General features: G+C 43.7%; 1 protein-coding gene across 2 annotated transcripts in view; it reads right to left on the bottom strand.

The window, feature by feature from the left end:
- Positions 1-23,685, bottom strand: part of plcl1 (phospholipase C like 1) — a 371,203-nt gene that overhangs the window by 56,897 nt on the left and 290,621 nt on the right. For both annotated transcript variants that reach the window (XR_010963452.1, XM_067987799.1), the window contains exon 2: positions 521-2,992. Coding sequence is in view for 1 of the 2 variants with exons in the window: in XM_067987799.1 (XP_067843900.1) it covers positions 521-2,992 (2,472 nt within the window). In the remaining variant the exon portion in view is untranslated. The remainder of the gene's footprint in view (positions 1-520; positions 2,993-23,685) is intronic.

The following is a 23,685-nucleotide window of genomic DNA, read 5'->3' as shown; positions in this document are numbered from 1 at the left end:
CAAACAGCAATGAAATAAATGACCGGATAATCTGTTTTAGTGTTTGTTGAGGGATAAATATTGGCCAGGACGCCGGGGAGAACTCCCCCTACTCTTCTTCGAATAGTGTTGTGGGATCTTATACCTCCACCTGAGAGGACAGATGGGGTCTCAGTTTAACGTCTTATCCAAAAGACAGCACCTTAAACAGTGCAGCACTCCCTCAGTACTGCACTGAAGTGTCAGCCTAGCATTATGTGTTTCTAGCAGGCACCTGGGCCGTTCACATCAAGAACCCCACGCAAATGGCAGTGACCCGGATATCGGCAGGAACGGGGCAGTAAGTGCTGCGCTGCTATTCTGATCGCATTGCTGCCCAGTTTCTGTTCGATAGAGGGGATGAAAGTCATGCCCCAATGTGTTTAGCAAACTCAGCTGTGTACTCACGTTGGGTACAATTAATAAAAATGTTACTTAGTGCAACATGATCCAGCAATAATTCTAAAGATTACAAAACATTTCATCTCCAATAATTTATTACCTGCACGTTTTCTCTGATATCTGCAGCTTCTCGCAGTGGTTGGCCTGCAATTTTGAACATGTCATCAATAACTTTGATCCCTGTACTCCTTAACATGGTGTATTTTATTGTCTTCTTCCCTTTTCTGACTGAATGCCCACGCTTGTGAGCCTTTCCCCCACCTCTTCGGTTAGTTATTGCAACGTGAACAAAAAGAGTAGCAAGTTCAATTTCTTCCCCAGTCAATGAGTGTAGAGGAACATGTCGATATCCAGGCTGCAGACACTCATATGGGATGGTGTACTGGCCGATAAATTCATCCCCAATGTAGTCGTCATCTAAAACAACAAATCGAACCATTGCAAGCTCAGGCAGACTGATTTCAAATTCCAAGCTTTCATCAAAAATAGGATTCTCTCCACTTTGAGGAATAGTCCTGGTCCTCATTTCTGCACAATCTGCAGGAATCCCACGAATTTCCACATAGACATATGGATCTATGACATCCCCTTTTGTACCAGAACCTTTAGGCTTTGGAAAGATTTGACCACTGATAATTTTTATATGTAGAACCTGAGGTGAGACTCCTGGAACCATTCCCTTAGTGTAGGCACTGAAATAGGACACCTCATCGCGCATGATCGCAGGCCGTAGGACATAACCACAACATCCATTCTGCCGAAACCAACCGATGTTAAGATCCAACATTGGGCCAGGGGTCTGATAGTTCATGGCTACAACTTGGCAGCCACAATTCCAGAATTCTTGTGGATTCAAATTGCTTGAGTCTAAACCCATGTGGTTGGGATACACTCGTGACAGAAACCTCTTATTGTAGTTCACAAAGTCTTCTGGATATTCATTTGCCAATGTGCTTGCCTCAGTTTCGCTGAAATTGCATACTTCCCAGTATTTCTGCTTCTTCATTGAGTAATGAAAATCTGTGAACTTCACAGACTGACATAGAGTGACCAGATCAGACAGTTCCCTGCACAGCTGAATAGTCCGCTTAGAAACAAAAAACGCATCAGTCAACCTTCGGGAAACCTCTGTTTCTTCATCTTCGTCTGTCACATCACCTTCTGATAACTTATTGTTTAGTGGTAATTTCTTTCCCTTCAAGATAATTTTTCTCTTCATCTTCTCTGGTGGTGGGAGGTAGCTCTCTGCTGAATTTGGTGGTTCTGTGAAGATTTTGTTTCCAAAGATTCTTTTCATTTTCTGGGCCATGACCTTTTGTTGTCCTACTGTGCAGTGATTTCGCAAACACAGAATCAGAGGGTATTCTGAAGCTACAAAGGCATATTTATTAATCACTTCAATGACATTATGGAAGGTGACTGGTGTGGTCACGTTGTTGCGATTACTGACGACTGGCTCGCTATTTGGACCATTATACACATCAAGCTCAATACTTCTACAGCCTAACTTCAAGGCCCTAACATATCCGTGCAGATCTGACGGACCTTTAACGTGGTTTTCTGTCAGATAGGTGTTGTGAGACGCATTGATATAATAATGGGACAGTGGCTGAGTCATATCCTGGCAGACTTTATTGTGTTCTGGATCAAATATATTGCACTCTGATGATACCAGGTACTGAGTAAAACCATCAATACCAAGATAACCCTTCAGCTTACCTAGCTGTGAAGGTTCATACTTCCGTATAAGATCAAGGCACATTTCTTCTGTTGCATGGGTCATTCCTTGTTCAGTTTCTAAAAACAACATCAAGTCTTTGGCATCCAGATACTCTTTATTCCTAGATATTTGCACAAGTAAGAAATATACTTCAGGCCTAGTGCAAAGATCATCATAAGCATCATAAAACTCATCCCGTGTTACTCTGGTGGTCAGCTTTCCTTTATGTTTCTGCATCTCTTTAAATTTAAGTTTGATTTTTGATTCTTTCAAACCTCGATTGAGTTGCTTTATCAGCTTCACTGCTGTGTCTTCCAACATAATTCCATTACCATCTACATCAGCTGCTTCAAACACCGAATTGAGCCACGTAGACCTCAGTGTATTCTGGTTACCTTCTATCAAATCCAGAGCCTGCTTACTATGTGAAGCAATATAACGGAGGCCCGTAACCCAAATGTTAGCTACGTCTGCAGAACTAGCTACCAGATCCAAAGACTCATAGTTTTCTCCGTATATTAAAGAGAAAGAACAGTCTTCACAAATCTGATCCACAACTCCACAGTTTCTGAAAGTCTCTGTATTTTTTCCGACTCGGACCTCTTTAAGGGAAGAAACATCAAGTTTAGCCTTTTCAGGGTCCTTCTTGGAAGGTTCCCAACGCAAAGCCTGAAGGTCAAGGTCTAAAGTAAAAAAGCGGCTATAGATGCGAGTATTTGAACGTACTTTCTTCAGCTCACAGCCAGCCTGCATGAAACTAATACAGTCACTTGCACTGTTAATCTTCCTTTCAGAAGGCATGCTACTGAATGATACAGTTTTCTTTCGTTCATGTTTCTGTCTTGTGGAATCCTGTGTGACAAATACAAAACAAATGATGTGAGAATGATGATAGAATTTCTATATTACTGAATTACAATCTATTATTTTGTCTATCCTTTCCATTTATTTGTCTTCCTCTTCACCAGAGCCATGTACCATGTGCCATTCCTTGGGCAAAAAAAAAAATCTGCTTATGCTGCTCTTGGAAATGCCATTAAAAGGTGCACAACAGTTGGCTCAGATAACCTACCTGTTGGTTTCCCACGAGGGGTGAGGTGGAAGGGGCAAAAGCACCCTGCCTCTACTATATACATCTTTAACAACATATAAAAGAATGTTTGTACTTTAGCATGCTGTCAACCTGCATGTTGCCACTCTGTAATACAACATAGTATTGTACCAACAAGCTACGTCGCCATGACATCAGCACATTTCCCAAGCCTTGGCAATTGAAACACGAAGCATCACGTCAACTATTAATCTTCCAGGTGAATGGAGGTGCAAAAAGTTGGCAGATGCAGTTGAATGCAGAGAAATACAGAGTGACAAATTCTGAGAAAAATCATAGTGAAGGGAAGTATATCCTCAATGGTAAAACTCATAATTAAGTGAAGGAACATAAATACACAGATGCACAGATCATTAAAGGTGGGAGGCCAGTTAGAAAAAGGTCATGAACAAAGCAAACAGGATTCTGGATATCATATACAGGGAAATTGAATATTAGAGTAAGGAACTGATATTGAATGTGTACAAGACAACTGGAGCATTCCATGCATTTCTAGTTGCCGTTATAGTATTGAACAAAAACTTGACAATTGGTGCTTTTTCACTGGAACATAGACGAGTAGGGAGGATCTAATAGTGGTTTTCAAAATTATAAAAGGTTTTGAGGGGAGAAATAGTTTGGATGACAGATCAGTAACAAAGGGCGACAGACTGAGGAAAGACAAAGGGGGAAGGAATAATTCCAACCAAGAGCTATTAGAACATATGCTTTTGCACGTGTAGCTATTGAAGTAGAGAATATAGCATCATTTATAAGGGAACATGTATTTGAAAAGAAAAAAGATTAAAGGATATGGGGATATATCAGGCAAATGGGATTAGAGTAGATTGTTTCAGTTGAAGAGCTAGCACAGGTATGATGGACTGAATGGTCTCCTTCTGTGATTTATGTATAAGATAATGACTTAACTGTGAACAGAGACAAGTTAGTTATACGCAGCATCATGACAGATTGCAGAACTTGGCAGACAAGATCATTTTGAAACCGTAAGAGAACAATGAATGAATATCCAGTGCTAAACTGTTACAAGGGATCCATACTGGTTGGTAAAGTAGTTACACATCAGTACTCACACTTTTTCATCTTGTAATACAAATAGAACATTTGTTCAATGGAAGAAATCAGTTTTCTGTCATCTGTTTTTAAAAAAAGGCCGATTATTTGCATTTATTGAGACTTGGGTTTGCATGTATGAGAAATTCAGTTGGAATTCTACTAGGTACAATCTGAATTTTTAGGTTTATGAATCTGATTTTTCCACCTGGGTGGAATCCTGTTGCAGGTTTGGTGGGATGGAACTTCCGCCTGTCCCATTGGGCTGCCAATGGCCTCTGCTGTTTATTCCAAGGTCAGCATCATTTGAATAATTTGGGATTCTTCCAGGGCAATTCCCACCTGCATTAGGGAGCTCGCCTTGGGGGTGATGAAATGGATGCTGGAGGCCTCAAGTGCAGACTGGGGTTGGCTGTCTCCAGGGCAGCTGAAGGCAAGGGTATTTAAAAATATATATTTTTGAATTTCCCATCCTGAGGAGTGTAATTGATTGCTCTGTGATTGATTACACTCCCTTGGGCTGGTGGGGGGGATTGAAATCCGCCCCACTGCCCTCCATAGCAACGCTGTAATTCTGAAACACTGGCATTCCTAGCTTCCAGCTTTCCAATGGCGTTAATAAAGGGAAGTACATCAGTATGAAATTGTCCCAATACTAACAATTCATTTAAATATGCTTGCCTACATTTGGATGGGCATATTCAATGTCTGCCGTCACTTCCGGCAGAAATTCCTGGTACTGGTGGCAGGCTGCAGCAAGCCAGTGGAAAAGCTCCCTCCCTGCCCCACAGTCTGCCCCTGTCCACTGGAGTTACTCCAGAAAAGATGTGTACCCCCAGCAGAAAATCAGCCCACTGAAGCTTAAATTCAAATCAGTTGTCAACATTACCCATAACTTTGTGTACTTAGTAAAGGTGGACACATTTTAATAAATTAAACCAACATTGGTTACTTTGAGGTAGCATTACACAGAACGTGGAATCAACACATGGCATTATCACAACTCACATATGAGGCACTGCTAACTTTAGCAAATTTGACATGGTCAAAAGTCATTAAAAAATCACAGTGTGTAATTTTCAGAAGTTCTGACCCTCTTAAAGCTTACAACATTTTTAAGAGACGTATACCTTCCAAATAAAAGTACAACTGATGCATAAATTTGTGACATGAATTCTTCCACTCAAGAATTTGATACCTCCCTGTTTTCCTTTTATGAATATATTACAAAAGCATTTTCCCCATTAAGGCCTCCGACTGCCACCAACAATCACCTTATTATTTCCTTTCACAGCTTGCTCTACAGGAGTATGTGGGTACGTTTTCTTATTTGATCTTGGGATATGGGCAACACTGGCAAGCCAATATTTGTAGCCCATCCCTAGTTGCCGCAAGGGCATTTGGAGTCAAACTCATAGGGCTCAATTTTGAAATGGTGGCGGGTTGGCAGCGGGGCAGGGGCGGGGGGGTGGTGTGTGAAGGTGCGCGTGGCAAACCGGGAAAAGAAAACTTACCTTATCCAACGCGATCGCAATGCAATTGATGGTGATTAAAGTTCTTTCCGAGTTTCGCGCCTGACTGACAGGCCGGCTGCCGACAGGAGCTGCAACGTCGAGGGCGGGGAGGAGAGAAAGAGAGAGAGCGAGACGTATTCCAGCGCTGGACAGAGACTGGAGGCTGAAGATCAGGGGGGTGGGGGGAGGGTGGAAGATCGGGGGGGGGAGAGTGGAAGATCGGGGGGGGGGGGGGGAAGAGTGGAAGATCGGGGGGGGGAGAGTGGAAGATCGGGGGGGGAGATCGGAGAGGGACATCGGGGGGGGAGGGGGGAGATCGGAGAGGGACATCGGAACAGGGTGGAAAGATAGGTTTATTTTGTTTTTTAACTTTGTGCAATGGTTTTTTATTTCACCAGGCGTGAATTAGAAGCCGTGGGAAAGCCGCCCAGGTAAGTTTAAAATCGTTTCAACTATCTACTATGTCAGAAATAAAGTACCTTAATTACCTCAATGAGGTACATTTGGTTCTTTAACTATCATCCAGATTTCCGGATTCATGAAGCGCACACGTACACAGGCACGTCTGTGGGGAACCCGGAAATCAGCGGGTTAGAGCCGGCTTCCAAACCAGCTCGGGATTTTCGTCATTTTCGCAGCCCCCCCACCCCCAACGCGCCCGCAATTTGATTTTAAAATTGAGCCCATAGCATGGGGCTAGAGTCATATGTAAAACAGACCGGGTAGGGGTGACAGATTCCCTTCCCTGCAGGATATTAGTGCATAAGTCGGGCTTTTACAACAATCCAGCAGCTTTTACGGCCATTTTTTTCTGTTGCCAGATTTATTGTACTCAATTTCAGAATTTTCCATGGTGGGATTTGAACTCACAACCTCTGGGTTACTAATCTAATATCATAAAGGCTAGGCTACTGCACCCTATCGATAATACAGACATACAAATAGAGCTGGAAAAAATGTATGCACCTGGCTCCAGAGAGCCCAGGGTCATGCTGCTCTAGAAGATGGATGAATTGGGCACAATGGACATTTTCTTGCACTTTAAACAGTCTCTATTAGAAACTGTAAACAATTTTACAACACCAAGTTATAGTCCAGCAATTTTATTTTAAATTCACAAGCTTTCGGAGGCTTCCTCCTTCGTCAGGTTTCACATCGTTCACCTGACGAAGGAGGAAGCCTCCGAAAGCTTGTGAATTTAAAATAAAATTGCTGGACTATAACTTGGTGTTGTAAAATTGTTTACAATTGTCAACCCCAGTCCATCACCGGCATCTCCACATCAGTCTCTATTAGAGCTAGAGGGGAGAACTCAGGACACTCTTGTTTATTTTAAAAGGTACAAAAAGTGAGTAGATTTGATACACAGATTTAAGGGTGCCCAACTGTTCAAATCAAATTTGAATAATGCATGGTTTGAACAAAAGAGTTATCACATTTATTGCTTAGTAAACAGACTAAAAGTTCTTCTGCACCAGCACATCACAAGGTCTCCTCCACAAAATGAAACATTTGCCTACATTGCTGTGAGCTGGTTGTGACGCTTTCTGTGATCAATCAAGATGCCCATGTGTGGGTAGAATTTATCGCTCCTTCCTCTGTAATCGAGGACTCTGTAAGGCAGCCTGAAAGAGACCTGGCTAGAGCTTACCAAATGAGGGTAGGTAGCCAAGTATAAATGTGTGAGCCCCTTCAAGTCCAGCTCTTCACTGCTGCAACTAATCAGGCCACCCACGCATTCTCTCATCTAAAATCAAAGAATATCAAAGCTCAAAACATTTTTCTGCACTGCCGGTAATGTTAACAGCTGACCCCCTGAGGTCTGCTTAACAGTAGGTTGGAAAGATCTTACAGATGATAACAAGGTACCTTATTTTCACCCTGCAGCTAAGTGAGTATTAATATATCCTGTCACCTCAGATTTCATTACTGCGTATCAATGGCCTTACAGCTATTCATAGACACTTTTTAAGAGAACACAATCTTTTATATAAAAAAGACTTTGTGTATCAGTAGAATTCCAGCACAACCCCTTAAGATTAACCTATGCAAAACTGTTATATAAAAACTCATCAGGCCGTGGGGCCTGGTTCTGTAATCGTTTTAAGCCTGTTCTGCCCTCAGTGTAAGTGGACCAATGCCAAGAAAAAAAACCCTCACAACTTTCCCAATATTTACAAACATTTTATACCGTTGGAGTTAATTTGCTTGCAACACACAATAAGAAAATGTGTTAATGTGGCCGCTTCAAAACCAGATGCAGTTTGAAATAGAGTAGCCAAAGGTAATTGCAGCTCATTACATAAATGCATTGATCTTCCTGCAATATGCAGCGCATTAAAGTAACATTACAAATTTGCACCGGAGCTAATTCAGACACAATACCCACAGTCCTTTTTCATTACTGTTTTATTGAACTGTTCCATCCACTGTCCCAATTAATCCAAACTGGTTCATTGCTTCTGAAGTAATTCCAATCAAACTGGGGTGCATTCAGACTCCATAACTATAGCAGTGCAAAGCCAAAACTGCCTTGCATTAACTCTCACCTTGGCACGTAAATTGGGTGGCGCAGCCTAAAATGACTGAAACAAAGCACGGGTGAGACTAGCTACACCAGGGAGTCCCTCTCAGCTTCATTCTGGTGTTAAGTTGGGCCATGATGCTAAATTGAGGCTGCATTCACATGGCAAGTGCAGCATACAGTGCAAACCCAAACTGCTACACACCTCTGCTACAACAACAGCTAAAGTGACCACAACACCAACGTTGTGCTTCTGCAGCTGAAAAGATCAGGTGGTTACATTAGCTCAGCAAGTTAGCATCTAACTAACTGATTAGACTTTCTCCATATAAATGTGATTTTGTGGTGAATTTTAAATTCAGTTCATTCATGAGGTCCACCATGTTTTCACAGATCTGCAAAATGCTAGTTAATACTTATTCTGGGTTCCATTAAAAGCATCTAAGTAACTAAGGCTATACATGTAGTAAATATTTTATTGTCGTATAGAGAAATCTGCAGTACTTTGCCACATTTTTGCTAAATGGTTTATTTTTATCCTGCAATTATCTCCAATAGTGTGAAAAATCAAATTTTTTTTAAACTGAAATTTTACTGAAAACTGAGAATTCATCCATGACAAAATAAATCCTGAAATTCTTTGCAGTTAAACATTCTGAACATTTTCAGGAAATTTGTTCTATCCAGTGTTTACCACAACTTGCATATATGTCCTGAAATACATTTTATGGTGCATTCACACTCAATCCTTGAAAATTCAGAGTGAGTCAGTCCTGATTTCGCTTCAGGTTTGAAGAATCGATTCATACTGGTACCACCAAAATTCTATCTGAGTAGGTGGCTATTAGGAAGCGTCATGACGTCATTATACTTGCAGGGTGACATCAAAATCACAGTAAAAGTAGCGACAAAAGCATTTACAAATGTGCACAATACTTCTAGCTGCCTGCGGGTGGCGTCATAATCAACAAATGGATTTAAGGATCAAGTGTGGATGAAAGGATCACTGCATGGTATTAACTGAATCCTTGTTGGCCAAAGGAAAATAAAAGTGTTTGCACGTTAATCTGGCACCCGTGTTAAAGATTCATGTTAGTCTGTGAAAGAAACATCTCCACCATTCAGTGTAAGCTGATTAAACATGGTGATTTAAAAGCTGTTAGTAAACACAGAGGAACCTCTTATCTGCAAAAGGTCGAAACAGTAAAAGTAAAGCTACTCAGAAGATAGCTTTCACACAAAATTAACAGCTATTCTCGGACTTACCAAGTCAGGATCAATTTGGAACACCTTCCCATTGCAGCATTCTTTCTTTCCTTCATAGTCAAAATGTACCCCACAGCAGGGGATTCAAAATTATATTTTTGTACAGTAATCAAAATTACAAACTGCTCACTTTGATTCTCACTATGTCATTCTATTTTATCTCTTAAATGATTCAGTTCTAGTTTCCTCTCCAAAAACCTTGCATTGTTCAGTGCAATATACATCCTACAGTATCTCACCAACAGCACAAAGAATGGCTTTCTCGTGCAGTTTTGAAAAATTATATCTTTACAGTGCTTGCCTTGTGCTATACATGTACAACGTGGCTGCGACATGCACAAGGAAGGTTTTATGAAATTTCAGTTCTGATGAAAAAGTCACTACCTCTTTTCAGATGCTGATAGATTGGGTTTGGTCTCAACTGGAGTACTGTGTCCAATTCTGAGCACCACATTTTAGGAAGGATGTCAAGGCCTTGGACAAGGTGCAGAGGAGATTGATAACAACAACTTGCATTTGTATAGTGCCTTTACCGTAGTAAAACGTCTCAAGCTGCTTTACAGGAGCATTAGCAAATAAAATTTGACACCAAGCCACATAAGGAGATATGGGGCTCTATTTTCGCATCCGCGATTGGGTGCGTTCGTGGTGGGGGGGCTGCGAAAATACGGGATTCCTGGGGCGGGTCTGGAGCCCGGCTCCAACCCGCCCACTTCCGGGTTCCCCAGTGACACGCTGACATGTGCGCGCAACCCCCGCATGTGGGACTCCCGCCGGCAATTAAAGCCGGTGGGGTGCCACTTAAAGTACTTGAACAGGTACTTCAGGTCGTTTACAGACCTGATTGACCTGATATTTTAGGAGGAATGGGATTTTGAAATGAACTGAGACTGTTTCCCGTACTGGGGGAAACACTCCCAGTTCAAATGGACGTGTTGCAGCCACCAGCCTGTGGCAGCTGCAAAGATCCATTTGACAGGTGGGAGGGAGACCCTCACTCATTGGCAGGAGGCCACTCTGTCACTTTGGATAAAGTTTGGCCTCCACCACCCTCCTCCTAACAATAAAATTCACAAACTTGGAACCTCAACTCCGGTGTGCAGACACATGTATCTACCTTGCGGACCCCCTCAAATGTACATCTTCCGGATGGGGGCCGCCGTAGCTGCAGTCATGATCTCCTCGGAGGGCGAACAGCATCACCAGCCTCGCCGACCACGCCGTCCACCTCTGACACGTGGAGCCCCACAACACAGTGCTGTGACACATCCACCTGCACAGCAGGAGGGAGGGCAACCGCAGAGAGAGATGTGTCGCAGGGGGCACTACCCTCGCCACAGGGTCTACAGACCGAGGCTCAGCTTCTGTGGACCTCTCTGAGCAGCAGTGCACACGGAGGCTCAGAGTCACTCGACATGTAGTCGTGGACATCTGCAGCCTCCGTCATGCCGAGCTGCTCCCGGCTGGCCCGAGCACTATCTTCTTACTTGTTGCTGTCAAAGTCACCACTGCCCTCAACAACTTCTCCTCTGCATCCTTCCAGGGTGCCAATGGGGAGATCGCTGACTTCTCTCAGTCGTCTGCACAAAAGAGCCCTGCAAATACACCTACACCCACTCTGCAGTGGCACAATGGGTGGCATGAGTTGTGGGTCTTCATTGTGATCCTCAGGAAAGGGCATTATTGCACAAACCAGACAAGATTCGCAAAGACGTGGCAGTAGTGGTGCCAATATAATATGTAATGTGAGTTGATCAGAAATCAAATATAAGTAAAAACCATGACAAACCCTCAAACACCCTTGTGCATCCCTTTCATGCTCACGACACGTTTGCCTTACGCTGCCTACTGCACATATGTGATGCATGCCCTGTGGCTGCAGCACAGGTTGTGGCAGGTTGAGTGAGGCTGACCGTGAAAGAGATGCATGAGAGGGTGAGTGTGAGAGAGAGCCATGAGATTGTATGAGGATTGGGTTGAGTGGTAGTGGTGGGATGAGTACTGGCGAGGTGAGTAAGTGCAGGTAAGATGAGGATGAGGGTTCAGTGGGTGTGAGGAGTGATGTGATAGAGTAGTGTTGGCAGTGCAGAAGGAGATGTGGGGTGGGGGCGGTGATGTGGTAGACGGAGTGTAGGAGAATGAGTAAGTGTACTAACTTCGGCTGACCTACTTAGGTCATTGAAGCGCCTCCTGCACTGTATGCAGGTGCGCGATATATTGGTGGTGCAGGTGACCTCCTCTGCCACCTCGAGCCAGGCCTTCTTGGTGGCAGAGGCAGGCCGCTTCCTCCCGCCCGCCGGGGGGAAGATCTCTGTCCTCCCCCTCCTCCTCACCCCATCCAATGAAACCTGGAGTGAGGCATCATTAAACCTGGGAGCAGCCTTCCCCCTGGGCTGGTCCATGCTGTAATTTTTCCTATTTTCTGCAGCATCAGTCAGTGGTGGACTGCCCCTTTAAATAGAGCTCCTCCAGCTGACAGACCTTGCTGCGCATGCGCAGTCCGCCCGCTGCGCAGCTTACCAGCGGGAAACCCGGAAGCACAGGTAAGTGGCTCCAATTAGCCTGTGATTACATGCGTAGCACACTGATTTCGCCGGGCGTGTTACCCACGCGCCCAGTCGACCCTCCGCTGAGAACCCGCCGCCCTGCTAATATCGAGCCCATTGGGTCAGGTAACCAAAAGCTTGGTCAGAGAGGCAGGTTTTAAGAAGCGTCTTAATAGAGAGAGGTAACGAGGTGGAGGTTTAGGGAGGGAATTCCAGAGCTGAGGGCCCAGGCAGCTGAAGCCAAGGCCAATGGTGGAGCGATTAAAATCGCGGATGTGCAAGAGGCCAGAACTGGAGGAGCACAGAGTTCTCGGAGGGTTGTAGGGCAGGAGGAGGTTACAGAGATAGGATGGGAAGATGCCATGGAGGGATTTGAAAACAACGATGAGAATTTTAAAATCGAATGTTACCAGGGATGAGGGACTTCAGTTATGTGGAGAGACTAGAGAAGCTGGGATTGTTCTTTTTGGATCAGAGAAAGTTAAGGGAAGATTTAAGAGAGGTGTTCAAAATTATGAAGAGTTTTGGTAAATGAGGAGAAACTGTTTCCACTTGCAGGAGAGCTGGTAACCAAAGGACACAGATTTAAGATAATTCACAAAAGAACCAGAGAGAGAAAGGGTGGTGGAAGCAGATTCAATAGTAACTTTCAAAAGTTACTTTTGAAGGGGGAAAATTCACAGGGCTATGGGGAAAGAGCAGGAGAGTGGGACTAATTGGATAGCTCTTTCAAAGTGCCGGCACAGGCATGATGGGCTGAATGGCCTCCTTCTGTGCTGTATGATTCTAAGATTTGCTGTGTATTTCCAACATTTTCTGCTTTCAATTCAATTTCCAGTTTTGTGATTTTTTTCTTTTTATCTTAGTTTCTAGGATAGCAGCATATCATGCAATTATTCTTGCAGTAATTTTTGACATGCATATGTCGTTTCTAGGCTTAGATTTGTGAAATTGGGCTCCTATTAATTGCTCAGACTGTCAATTCATTTATTATACATTGACAGTGGCCACAGAAAGTGGTCTATTAATAAAGTCCACATACCACAGAGTGGTAAAATGCAGGTTTACATCTATGATTCTCCACATAGCGGAATATTGGTTTTCACTGGGAAGTCAGTGAGAGGCACTACAGAGAGGAGCGAGGAAGGAAGAAAACAAATTTATAAAGGCACAAATAAAGTAAATTGGGGCACTCATGCACTATCCAGCAAACAGCACTTAAGTGCAAATGGCAGAAACTTGGAAACAGTTAACGTGCCTGGTCTCTTGTCCAAGTAACAAAGGAATGGAAGAATGGACAAAATGAAGAAAAAAATACGGGCAGTGAGAAAAGATATAATTTGGTGACATACATAACCAAATGCACATTATCAGTTCCATGACTAAAAGGAAATATTACAATATTGCATTGCACACATAGCAAGAAACCAGATTATTTGCAAGTATTATCTGCAAAAAGGTGAGTTATCATACTTTAGTGCTCAATAGGAAAAAAGGTTTTCATAATTGTCTGTATGTGGTCTATGACTCAGGCAGTCATCTGCAGTGTTTTATATGTCTGCTCATTAACTGGATGACAGCTAACACTGACATAAAATATATTACTGAAATAAGCAGAAAGAGCAAAAGCATATCACACACCAACTGCTACACAAAGCAGTTTATCACAGCATTGGTACCAAATCATCAATCTTCTCTTAATTCTCCCAAGCTGCCACCTATTTCCATCTCAATGTTACTGAAAGATACGCATGACTGGTGAGAAATATTCTGAAAACGTATTATTCTTTTAACGCAGAACAGGACAATGGCTGTTTTTCTCCGTAATTTCCCCATGCATCACACTCCTGGAGGAAGTAAAAGAAAAAGAGAAAAAAGTCCTGTGCCCAATTTCAGGAAAAACAAGTAAGATCCTCCCTGGCTTGAAAAGGCAATGAAGCAAGCTTCAGGTGACCGTGGCTAACCATGATGCATCACTAGATGAACTTAACTATCCAACATATTTCTTGTGTGGCCCATCAACTATGCCATAAATGTAAGCTGGGAACTGTCACCCTCTGGGAGATACCATTTCAAACATTGTACATAACAATCGCCCTTCTGCACACATTATTGTAACAAAACTGCAGAGCACACTTTTCTTGAAGGTGGAGGTGGCAGCTGAAAAACAGCAAACATATGCTAAGGCATCCAGACTGAGGTGTTCCTCTGGTGTGGGGTTTCTCAGTAGGGTGAGCAGCCATGGATGTAGAGGACAGTCCTGTTCTTTTAACAGCCATCCATCCAGTGTTTTTTCCACCTTTAAATAGAGCAGGCACCGTGGACTGCCACACAACAAAGGTATCATGCGGCTTCCTGAATAACGGGCTGCGCATGATGATGTTTCTGTCAGCTGCCACTTGAACAGTAATTGAGTTCACAGCTTTTCTGTTCAATTAAGTCATGGGTTGATATTAAGAGTTCCAATGCCCATATGAGTGCCTTCTACAACACCCTGCACACGAGGGAACTCTGCCACCCGCTGAAAGCCGTGTGCCTTGTCCAGCAGATGCCTCCTTTCCAAAGGAACAGTGATAAAAGCATTGCCCTTGGCAAACACAGAATTTATCACTTGTTTGATACAGGTATGTGCTGCAGACTGCCTGATGTGGCAGATGTTCTTGCTGATGGAATGGAGGATATGATGAAATGAAAGCTTCATGCTGTCCTAGCCTTCCTTTTTATGGGAAGAGCTATCCTTATTCCAGATATTATGGGCAGTTTATCCTGCAGCAGATGGTATATTGCGGCAGCCGCTCTAGTGAAGTGGAGGCAATGCGGACAGGTCTCCTCTGACATGTCCTGGTAGGTGCGGAGGTGACCTCAGGCAGAGATGGGTGCAGAGCAAATGCTTCAGGTGATGTTGCACCAACATTCGTTGGCCCCCCCCCCATAAACTTCTCTTCCTCATCTGAATCGTGCAGCATGTTCTTAATCAGCAAAGGAATTCCCATCATTACTACTTTGTACAGTACAATTTAAATGTCAGCAGCAACCAGCAATTATGAAGAAAAGTACTGCAAGGGAGAAAAAAATGGGGGCAAATGTAATTAAAAATGTAAAAACAGCTGGAACCAGAACTCTCATCTTTTGACAGTTTTGTCAGCAACTTATGCATCCAATTTAAATGGGCAAGGTGCATGCAATAAAAACAGAAGATGCTGGAGAAGCTCAGCAAATGAGGCAGCATCTGTGGAGAAAGAAACAGAGTTAACGTTTCAGGCCGAAGATTTTTCATCAGAACTGGAAGATGTTAAAGGAGTTAAAGTTCTTGAGCAAGTACAGAGCCAGGGAAAGGGGGAGAGGGAGGGGAGGAAAGAACAAAAGGGAAGGTCTGTGATAGGGTGGAGGGCACGAGTGATTAAGTGACAAAAGGGATGATGGTACAAGGTAATGAAGGTGGTAATGGGACAGGTTAAGAAACAAAAGATTGATCAGGAGTAGCTGTAAATGGCAACAGCAGAACCATTACCAGCACTAGCTGACCAAAAAATTGGGAGCAGTGGTTATGATCTGAAGTTATTGAAATCAATGTTGAGTCCTGAAGGTTGTAAAGTGCCTAAATGAAAGATGAGGTGCTGTTCCTCGAGCTTATGTTGAGCTTCATTGGAACAGTGTAAGAGGCCGAGGACAGAGAGGTCAGAGTGGGAGTGGGATGGGGAATGAAAATGGCAAGTGACCGGCAGGTCAGGGTCACACTTGCGGACACAGCGGAGGTGTTCAGCAAAGCGATCACCCAGTCTGCACTTGGAATCCCCAATGTAGAGGAGACCGCATTGTGTGCAACGGATACAGTATCGTAAATTGAAAGAAGTACAAGTAAATCGCTGTTTCACCTGGAAGGAGTGTTTGGGGCTCTGGACGGCGGGAAGGGAGGTGGTGAAGGGGCAGGTCTTGCGCTCGTACGGGAAGGCGCGCAGGGAGGTGACCGGGTGTTAGGGGTGATGGAAGAGTGGACCAGGGTGATGCGGCGGGAGCGGTCATAGGAACATAGGAACAGGAGTAGGCCATTCAGCCCCTTGTGCCTGCTCCGCCATTTGATAAGATCATGGCTGATCTGTGATCTAACTCCATATATCTGCCTTTGGCCCATATCCCTTAATACCTTTGATTGCCAAAAAGCTATCTATCTCAGATTTAAATTTAGCAATTGAGCTAGCATCAATTGCCGTTTGCAGAAGAGAGTTCCAAACTTCTACCATCCTTTGTGTGTAGAAATGTTTTCTAATCTCACTCCTGAAAGGTCTGGCTCTAATTTTTAGACTGTGCCCCCTACTCCTAGAATCCCCAACCAGCGGAAATAGTTTCTCTCTATCCACCCTATCTGTTCCCCTTAATATCTGATAAACTTCGATCAGATCATCCCTTAACCTTCTAAACTCTAGAGAATACAACCCCAATTTGTGTAATCACATCTCGTAACTTAACCCTTGAAGTCTGGGTATCATTCTAGTAAACCTACACTGCACTCCCTCCAAGGCCAATACGTCCTTCTGAAGGTGCGGTGCCCAGAACTGCTCACAGTACTCCAGGTGCGGTCTACCCAGGGTTTTGTATAGCTGCAGCATAACTTCTGCCCCCTTGTACTCTGGTCCTCTAGATATAAAGGCCAACATTCCATTAGCCTTCTTGATTATTTTCTGCACCTGTTCATGACACTTCAATGATCTCTGTACCTGAACCCCTAAGTCCCTTTGGACATCCGCTGTTTTTAACTTTTTACCATTTAGAAAGTACCCTGTTCTATCCTTTTTTGATCCAAAGTGGATAACCTCACATTTGTCTACACTGAATTCCATTTGCCACAGTTTTGCCCATTCACCTAATCTATCAATATCCCTTTGTAATTTTATGTTTTCATCTACACTGCTTACAATGCCACCAATCTTTGTGTCATCGGCAAACTTAGATATGAGACTTTCTATGCCTTCATCTAAGTCGTTAATAAATAATGTGAATAATTGAGGCCCCAAGACAGATCCCTGAGGGACTCCACTAGTCAAATCCTGCCAATGTGAATACTTACCCATTATCCCTACTCTCTGTCGCTTTTCACTCAACCAACTTCCTAACCAAGTCCGTACTTTTCCCTCGATTCCATGGGCTTCGATCTTAGCCAACAGTCTCTTATGTGGTCCCTTCAGAAGGCTGAAAGGGGAGGGGAGGGGAGGGGAAGATGTGTTTGGTGGTGGGATCGCGCTGGAGGTGGCAGAAATGGCGGAGGATGATACGTTGAATGTGGAGGCTGGTGGGGTGGAAGGCGAGGACAAGAGGGACCATATTATGATTCTGGGAGGGAAAGGAAGGGGTGAGGGCAGAAGTGCGGGAAATGGGACGGACACGGTCGAGGGCCCTGTCAACTAGAGTGGAGAGGAATCCTCGGTTGAGGAAAAAGGAAGATATATTGGAAGCACTGGTGCGGAAGGTGGTATCGTCAGAACAGATGCAACGGAGCCAGGAAACTGGGAGAAGGGAATAGAGTCCTTACAGGAAGCGGGGTGGGAGGCAGTGTCATCAAGGTAGCTGTGGGAGTCAGTGGGCTTATAATAGATATTGGTTAACAGCCCATCCCCAGAAATGGAGATAGAGAAGTCGAGGAAGGGAAGGGAAGAGTCAGAGATGGACCATGTGAAGGAGAGGGACGGATGGAAATTGGAAACAAAGTTGATGAAATTTTCCAGTTCGGGGCGAGAGCAGGAAACGGCACCGATACAATCATCAATGTACCTGAAAAAGAGGTGAGGGAGGGGACCTGAGTAGGACTGGAACAAGGAATGTTCCATGTATCCCACAAAAAGGGTCCCATTGCGACACCTTTTATTTGGAGGAAGTGAGTGGAGTCAAAGGAGAAGTTTTTCAACGTAAGAACAAGCTCAGCCAGATGGAGGAGGGTTATGGTGGATGGGGACTGGTTGGGCCTCTGTTCAAGGAAGAAGCAGAGGACCTGTAGGCCGTCCTGGTGAGGGATGGAGGTGTAGAGGGACTGGACGTCCCTGGTAAAAAGGAGATGGTTAGGGCCGGGGAACTGGAAATTGTTAAAGTGGCGGAGGGTGTCAGAAGAGTCGGGGATGTAGGTTGGAAGAGGCTGGACAAGGGGAGAAAAAAGAGTCAAGATCGGAGGAAATAAGTTCCGTGGGGCAAAAACAGGCTGAAACGATGGGTCTCCCGGGGCAGTCATATTTGTGGATCTTAGGAAGGAGGTAGAAGCGGGCTGTGCGGGGTTGGGGGACTATGAGGTTGGAGGCCGTGGAGGGAAGATCTCCAGAGGAGATGAGGTCAGTGTCGGTCTGGGAAACTCTGGCTTGATGTTCAGCGGTGGGGTCATGGTCCAGGGGGAGGTAGGGGGAGGTGTCGGGGGGTTGGCGTTCAGCCTCCGCAAGGTAGAGGTCTGTCCGCCACACAACAACAGCGCCGCCCTTGTCAGCAGGTTTAGTGATAATGTCAGGTTTGGACCTGAGAGCACGGAGTGCTGTGAGTACAGAGGGAGGTAGGTTAGAGTGAGTGAGGGGAGTAGAGAAATTGAGACGCCCGATGTCACGCCGGCAGTTCGCGACACGCAGCCAAGGTGCATGCAATGTATGGAAGTCAGAAGATTCAGCTTGGGACCTGTTTTAACTCAGTGAAATATTTAATTGAGGCTCACACATGCTGGTGTGTGACAGTTGTGTTCTCTATAATTTGGAAAGTCAATTTTTTCAGAGCGTGGTTGTTGTCCTGCTCGGGTTCACTCCAGTAGACAGCTGACACAAGGATCCATGTGACAGTACAAAGGACATTGGCACCTGTCCTTGACACTTTCTGTTTGCATCTGAAACTGATGCAAACTAAAATGCTGCAACACTGTAATTAACATTAATGTCCCAGATCCTGACAAAAACAGGACCCAATATATAATAGAATAATTTGGCAAAATCACATATTTTACTGAAATTTCTTTTTCTGTACATTTTCACTTAAGGATGGGGTGGGAGCAGGAGTGGACTACATTAGCAACACAACAAATTACCACTTTGCATCCAGTGATGGCACTAATCACTGCCTTGTCAGATATAACACAAGATTGGTACAGTGTAACAATGCCCTCCGCATTGCACTGATAATTTGCTTCAACCCAACGCCAGCACCAGAAGAACCCCACACACAGACATATACTTCATCAATGTGAAATTTCCATTTCCCACAGTCTGTATCCTTAGGGCTTCTCACAGAAAGATTGCCAAATTAGTGTCAACAAAACTGAATGCAGGCTCACATCCACTGGGAATTCATGCAAAACTGCCAAAGCTCATTCCAGTTCAGAACATGAACTGTGAACAGCCAATATATTCTGTAAAGGACAAACAAACTCATTTGATGCATCCATTTTAAAAATGCATACTAAGCTGCAACTTTTATTTCAATTTTATGCATTTCTAGTATTTTCTATTTTTGCCTTAAATTTCCAGCAGTTTCTCTCCTGATGAATAAAAAATGTTTAGTTTTGAAGAGAAAATCAAAAAAATTAGTTTAAAATGTGATTGAATGTTGTTGATGGGCTGATTGATAAAGCCTCAAATAGCTAACCAGAACAAATCTGCATCACATATTTAAATAAGCTGATTAAAACAAAGGATAAGCTTGCAGGTCTGTACTTTCACTGTGGGGTACCCCACTTCTCCAATCCAGTTAGCTAAAAAATAATCTTGTCAGAGAAATTAGATTTTAGATATATTACCACAGCTCCACAGATGTTCACTTTTTTGGGCATCAAACAGCATAAAGCTTTCGCTCTGAACCCCAGTCAGTAAGTGGCTGTATACAAGCCAATGCTAATCGACTTCCTTCTCCGTTTCGGACACCAAATGCGGGCATCAGACACTTGAAACTACTGTACAGGCATATGCACCATTAATTCAACAAATATATCATTTTGTGTTGGTAAAAAGAGTCTGGATTTGTTGTGAAGCACTGTTTCTGTTAGCGAGCATAAAGTTGTCAAACTCCCAACTTCTAATTAGCTCCAGGACAACAACAGTATGTCTCACCCACAGGCAATTCAGTGTACAAACATCAGGTTGAAATCTCGATCTGAATCTCGATGCTTCTGTTGCCGGGTTCTTACTCGCCTACCACCACTGTTCCATCAAATACCAACTTGGAATAATGCACAGCAAGCAGGCACATGCTTTTCTGAAAACTTTGTTCTAACATAAGACAAGACAGTGGTGGGAGAGGGGCGAAGGAATTGCCAAATGAAAATCTGGATCAAAGCACTGTGCTGCAAAGTGGTAAGGTATTGCTCTCAAATTTCCTGTCGGGGTGATCTTCAGATCTCAGTTGTGCTGCCAGTAGGAAGTGGCAAACGGAAGAAAATAAGATATATCAGACCATTCCGCTACTTTGATAATTCATTAGTGGTAGAGGTCAGGTACAGGTCATCTGCTCACCGTATGATAGGAACCTAAATCTTCAGGGGAAAATGCTGGAATTAATGAATGGAATGAACTTTGCAGTTCATTCCAGTTCCATGGAATGGCTTGCGGCAGTTCAGTACCTGATCAGAAAAAAATAACTGTAAGTGAAATGTATGATTTCTGACTTCAGAGGGAATTAACATAGGAGTCAATGGGATGATCACAAAGAGCCTCAAACCCATTGTCAGGCAGCAAAATATATGCTCAATTCACAAAATGTGAGTCAGAATTGACTGGTTCAATGTTAAGAAACACATAAATAAACGATAAACAATAGGGACCCATGGCTGTGGTTAAAACTGAGCTAACCAGATGACTCATGATTAATGAAGTCACAAGTGATCTCCTTCAGTGTTAGAAGTGGGACATAGATCATATCCCATAACTCCTTGTTGTGCATTCTGTTTGTACCATACTTTAGCTAAATAATTAAAATGATAAAGTTAACTGCCCCAAGGGCACAGTAAAAAAAATTGAGAACCACATTTGCTTGGAGTAATTCAGAACCAGTGGCACTGAGTTATAAGGGTAAATTTTGCATGGCTCCTCTCCCAGCACAGAGCCTCAGTTGATGGTAGTACAGATTGGAAAACCGGGCACGAAATGGTGACTCCTGACCTCCTGCACCAAATTCACTATGCTATTTCGGGGAGGGAGGGGGTGGGGGGAGTGCAGAAGGAGGCCACGCTACAGGCTTACATCAACCTTATTAGCATAGCATATTTAAATTTGGTCCCATACCAAATTTCATACCTTAAGACGAGGCTGTGCCCAAATACACAAATTGCCCATATTATATCACAGGGTATCTTGGGACCTGGCCTGTTCAAGTTGGCTTCTTAAAGGGAGATTGTTTGAGTTGCTGTTGAGATTTTTTTGTGTTTGAAAAAATAGGTTTTGCTCCACACATTAGTTCATAATTTAAATAGCACCACACAAAGTGATGGGGCGGGTTCCCATAGCACTGAATGATCAACAAGATGATTTCATGAGGGCCAATGAACACAGATGCAACAACACCTTTATTCACAACTGTTACTAACCCAGAATCTACATTTATAGACCCTGTATACATGTACCTGAAAATATCACAGGAGGCCTGTCTTTGCTAATTCCATTTCACAAGACAGGCGGTCACAGAGTCGTACCATTTGCATCTGCAGCAGACACAGCTCTTCCAGTAAAAATGATGGTTATCACATCAAGCTTTCATTTTACCAGATTCTTTCAAGAGGACATCCGCCACATCAGCTATTCTGCAGTTTACAAATGTATAAAGCAAGTGAAAAATACTATGTTTGTAAGGGGCAAGACTTCATTGGTTCCCTGTGGAAAGGAGGCATTAGCTGGAAAGGTGCAGATCAGTCACTGGGTGGGAGGGTTTCCTTGAGTGCAAAGCACCAAAGGTGGTACCCATGTAGCCAAGACGCATGGCCTACATGAACAGAAAAGAGTATCTGATCACTGAAACATTATTATGCACATCTATGGCCATTATCCAAGAAGTAGCCATCAAGCCATCATTATGTGGCAGTTCATGGTCCCTACATTTCTCTAGGGGGGAGGAAACAATGGGGGAATGACTCTTAGACCAGGCCTAACCTCTCCATTCACAGCTGCTACCCCATTAAGAAACCCAAAAATAGAGGTGCTGTTTGGGCTGGAAGCCCTAGGATCTGTTCGGTATTTCTCAGCTATCACTTCCACTTGCAAGAATAGTGTACTATCCAGCACAATGAAAGAGCATGTGAAAAAGTACTAGTGTGCAAAATGAGAAGCACACTTACCTCTGCTTTGCTCCAGATACCAGCAAATCTTTTCATTTGCAGCCAGACAAGAGAGACCCAGCTAACAGGATTGCCTCAATCAGCAACTGCTTTCCGTGCAGTTTGTGCCTGTGCTTTTATCTCAGTCCCAAAAAGGACAACCTTCCTTTGCTGCACCTCCTGCAACTGAACTTCCAACTCTTCAATATCAAAGGGAAGCAGTGTTACCACATATCACCACTGTGCCATTCTGAACAATTTACCCACTTTTCTGCTACTGCCACAAATTTATTCTTTAACAGCAAGCTGCAGTCCTTTAAGGGCAGCTGTCTTGCTGGGTGAGTTGCTCCACAGCCAAGTATGTTACAGGCCAAAGTCTCTGGGCAAGATTTTCATGTGCCAGCAGCCTACTTAAATTGGGAGAACACTTGCGTCAGACAATTCAGCATGGCCCGCCCTCTGAGCTGCCTGCGCAGGGATGCCTGCACATCAGACCAACCCAACCCCATTTCTGCCATTTATGTGGGCTATAATGACAACTCCACATCACACTCTGGTCAGGCAAGCAGAGGACTTCATGTGTGTCTAAACATAGAGCACTGCCTTCAGATTGGAAAATTCCATATGTCACTCTGCTATTTAAGAAAAGTGAGAGACGGAAACCAGGGAATTATAGACCAGTTAGCCTATCACCTGTTTTAAATTACTAGAGTCTATAATTAAGGATAAAATGACGGAACACCTTGAAAATTTTCAGCTGATCAGCGAGAGCTAGCATGGATTTGTAAAGGGGAGGTCATGCCTGACGAACTTGACTGAATTTTTTTGAAGAGGTGACTAAAGTAGTGGATAGGGGAATGTCCACGGATGTTGTTTACATGGCATTCGATAAAGATTCGATACAAGACTGTTAGCTAAAGTTGAAGCTCATGGAATTTAGGACAAATTATTGACCTGGTTCAGAAATTGACTGAGAGATATTAATTAATTAAGTGAATGGGCAAAACTGAGGCAAGTGGATTTCAATGTAGGCAAGTATGAGGTCATCCACTTTGGACCTAAAAAGGATAGATCAGAGTACTTTCTAAATGGTGAAAAGCTCAAAACAATGGAGGTCTAATGAGACTTAGGGGTCCATGAACATAAATCATTACAATGTTATGGACAAGTGCAGAAAATAATCAAAAAGGCTAATGGAATGCTGGCCTTTATATCAGTGGACTAGAGTACAAGGGGGTCGAAGTTATGCTCAAGCTATACAAAGTCCTGGTTA

This window comes from Heptranchias perlo, chromosome 7, assembly GCF_035084215.1.
Source record: "Heptranchias perlo isolate sHepPer1 chromosome 7, sHepPer1.hap1, whole genome shotgun sequence".
In the NCBI taxonomy this organism is placed as follows: domain Eukaryota; kingdom Metazoa; phylum Chordata; class Chondrichthyes; order Hexanchiformes; family Hexanchidae; genus Heptranchias; species Heptranchias perlo.
Note: the sequence above shows the minus strand (reverse complement) of the source record. Positions and strands in the feature narration are given on the sequence as shown.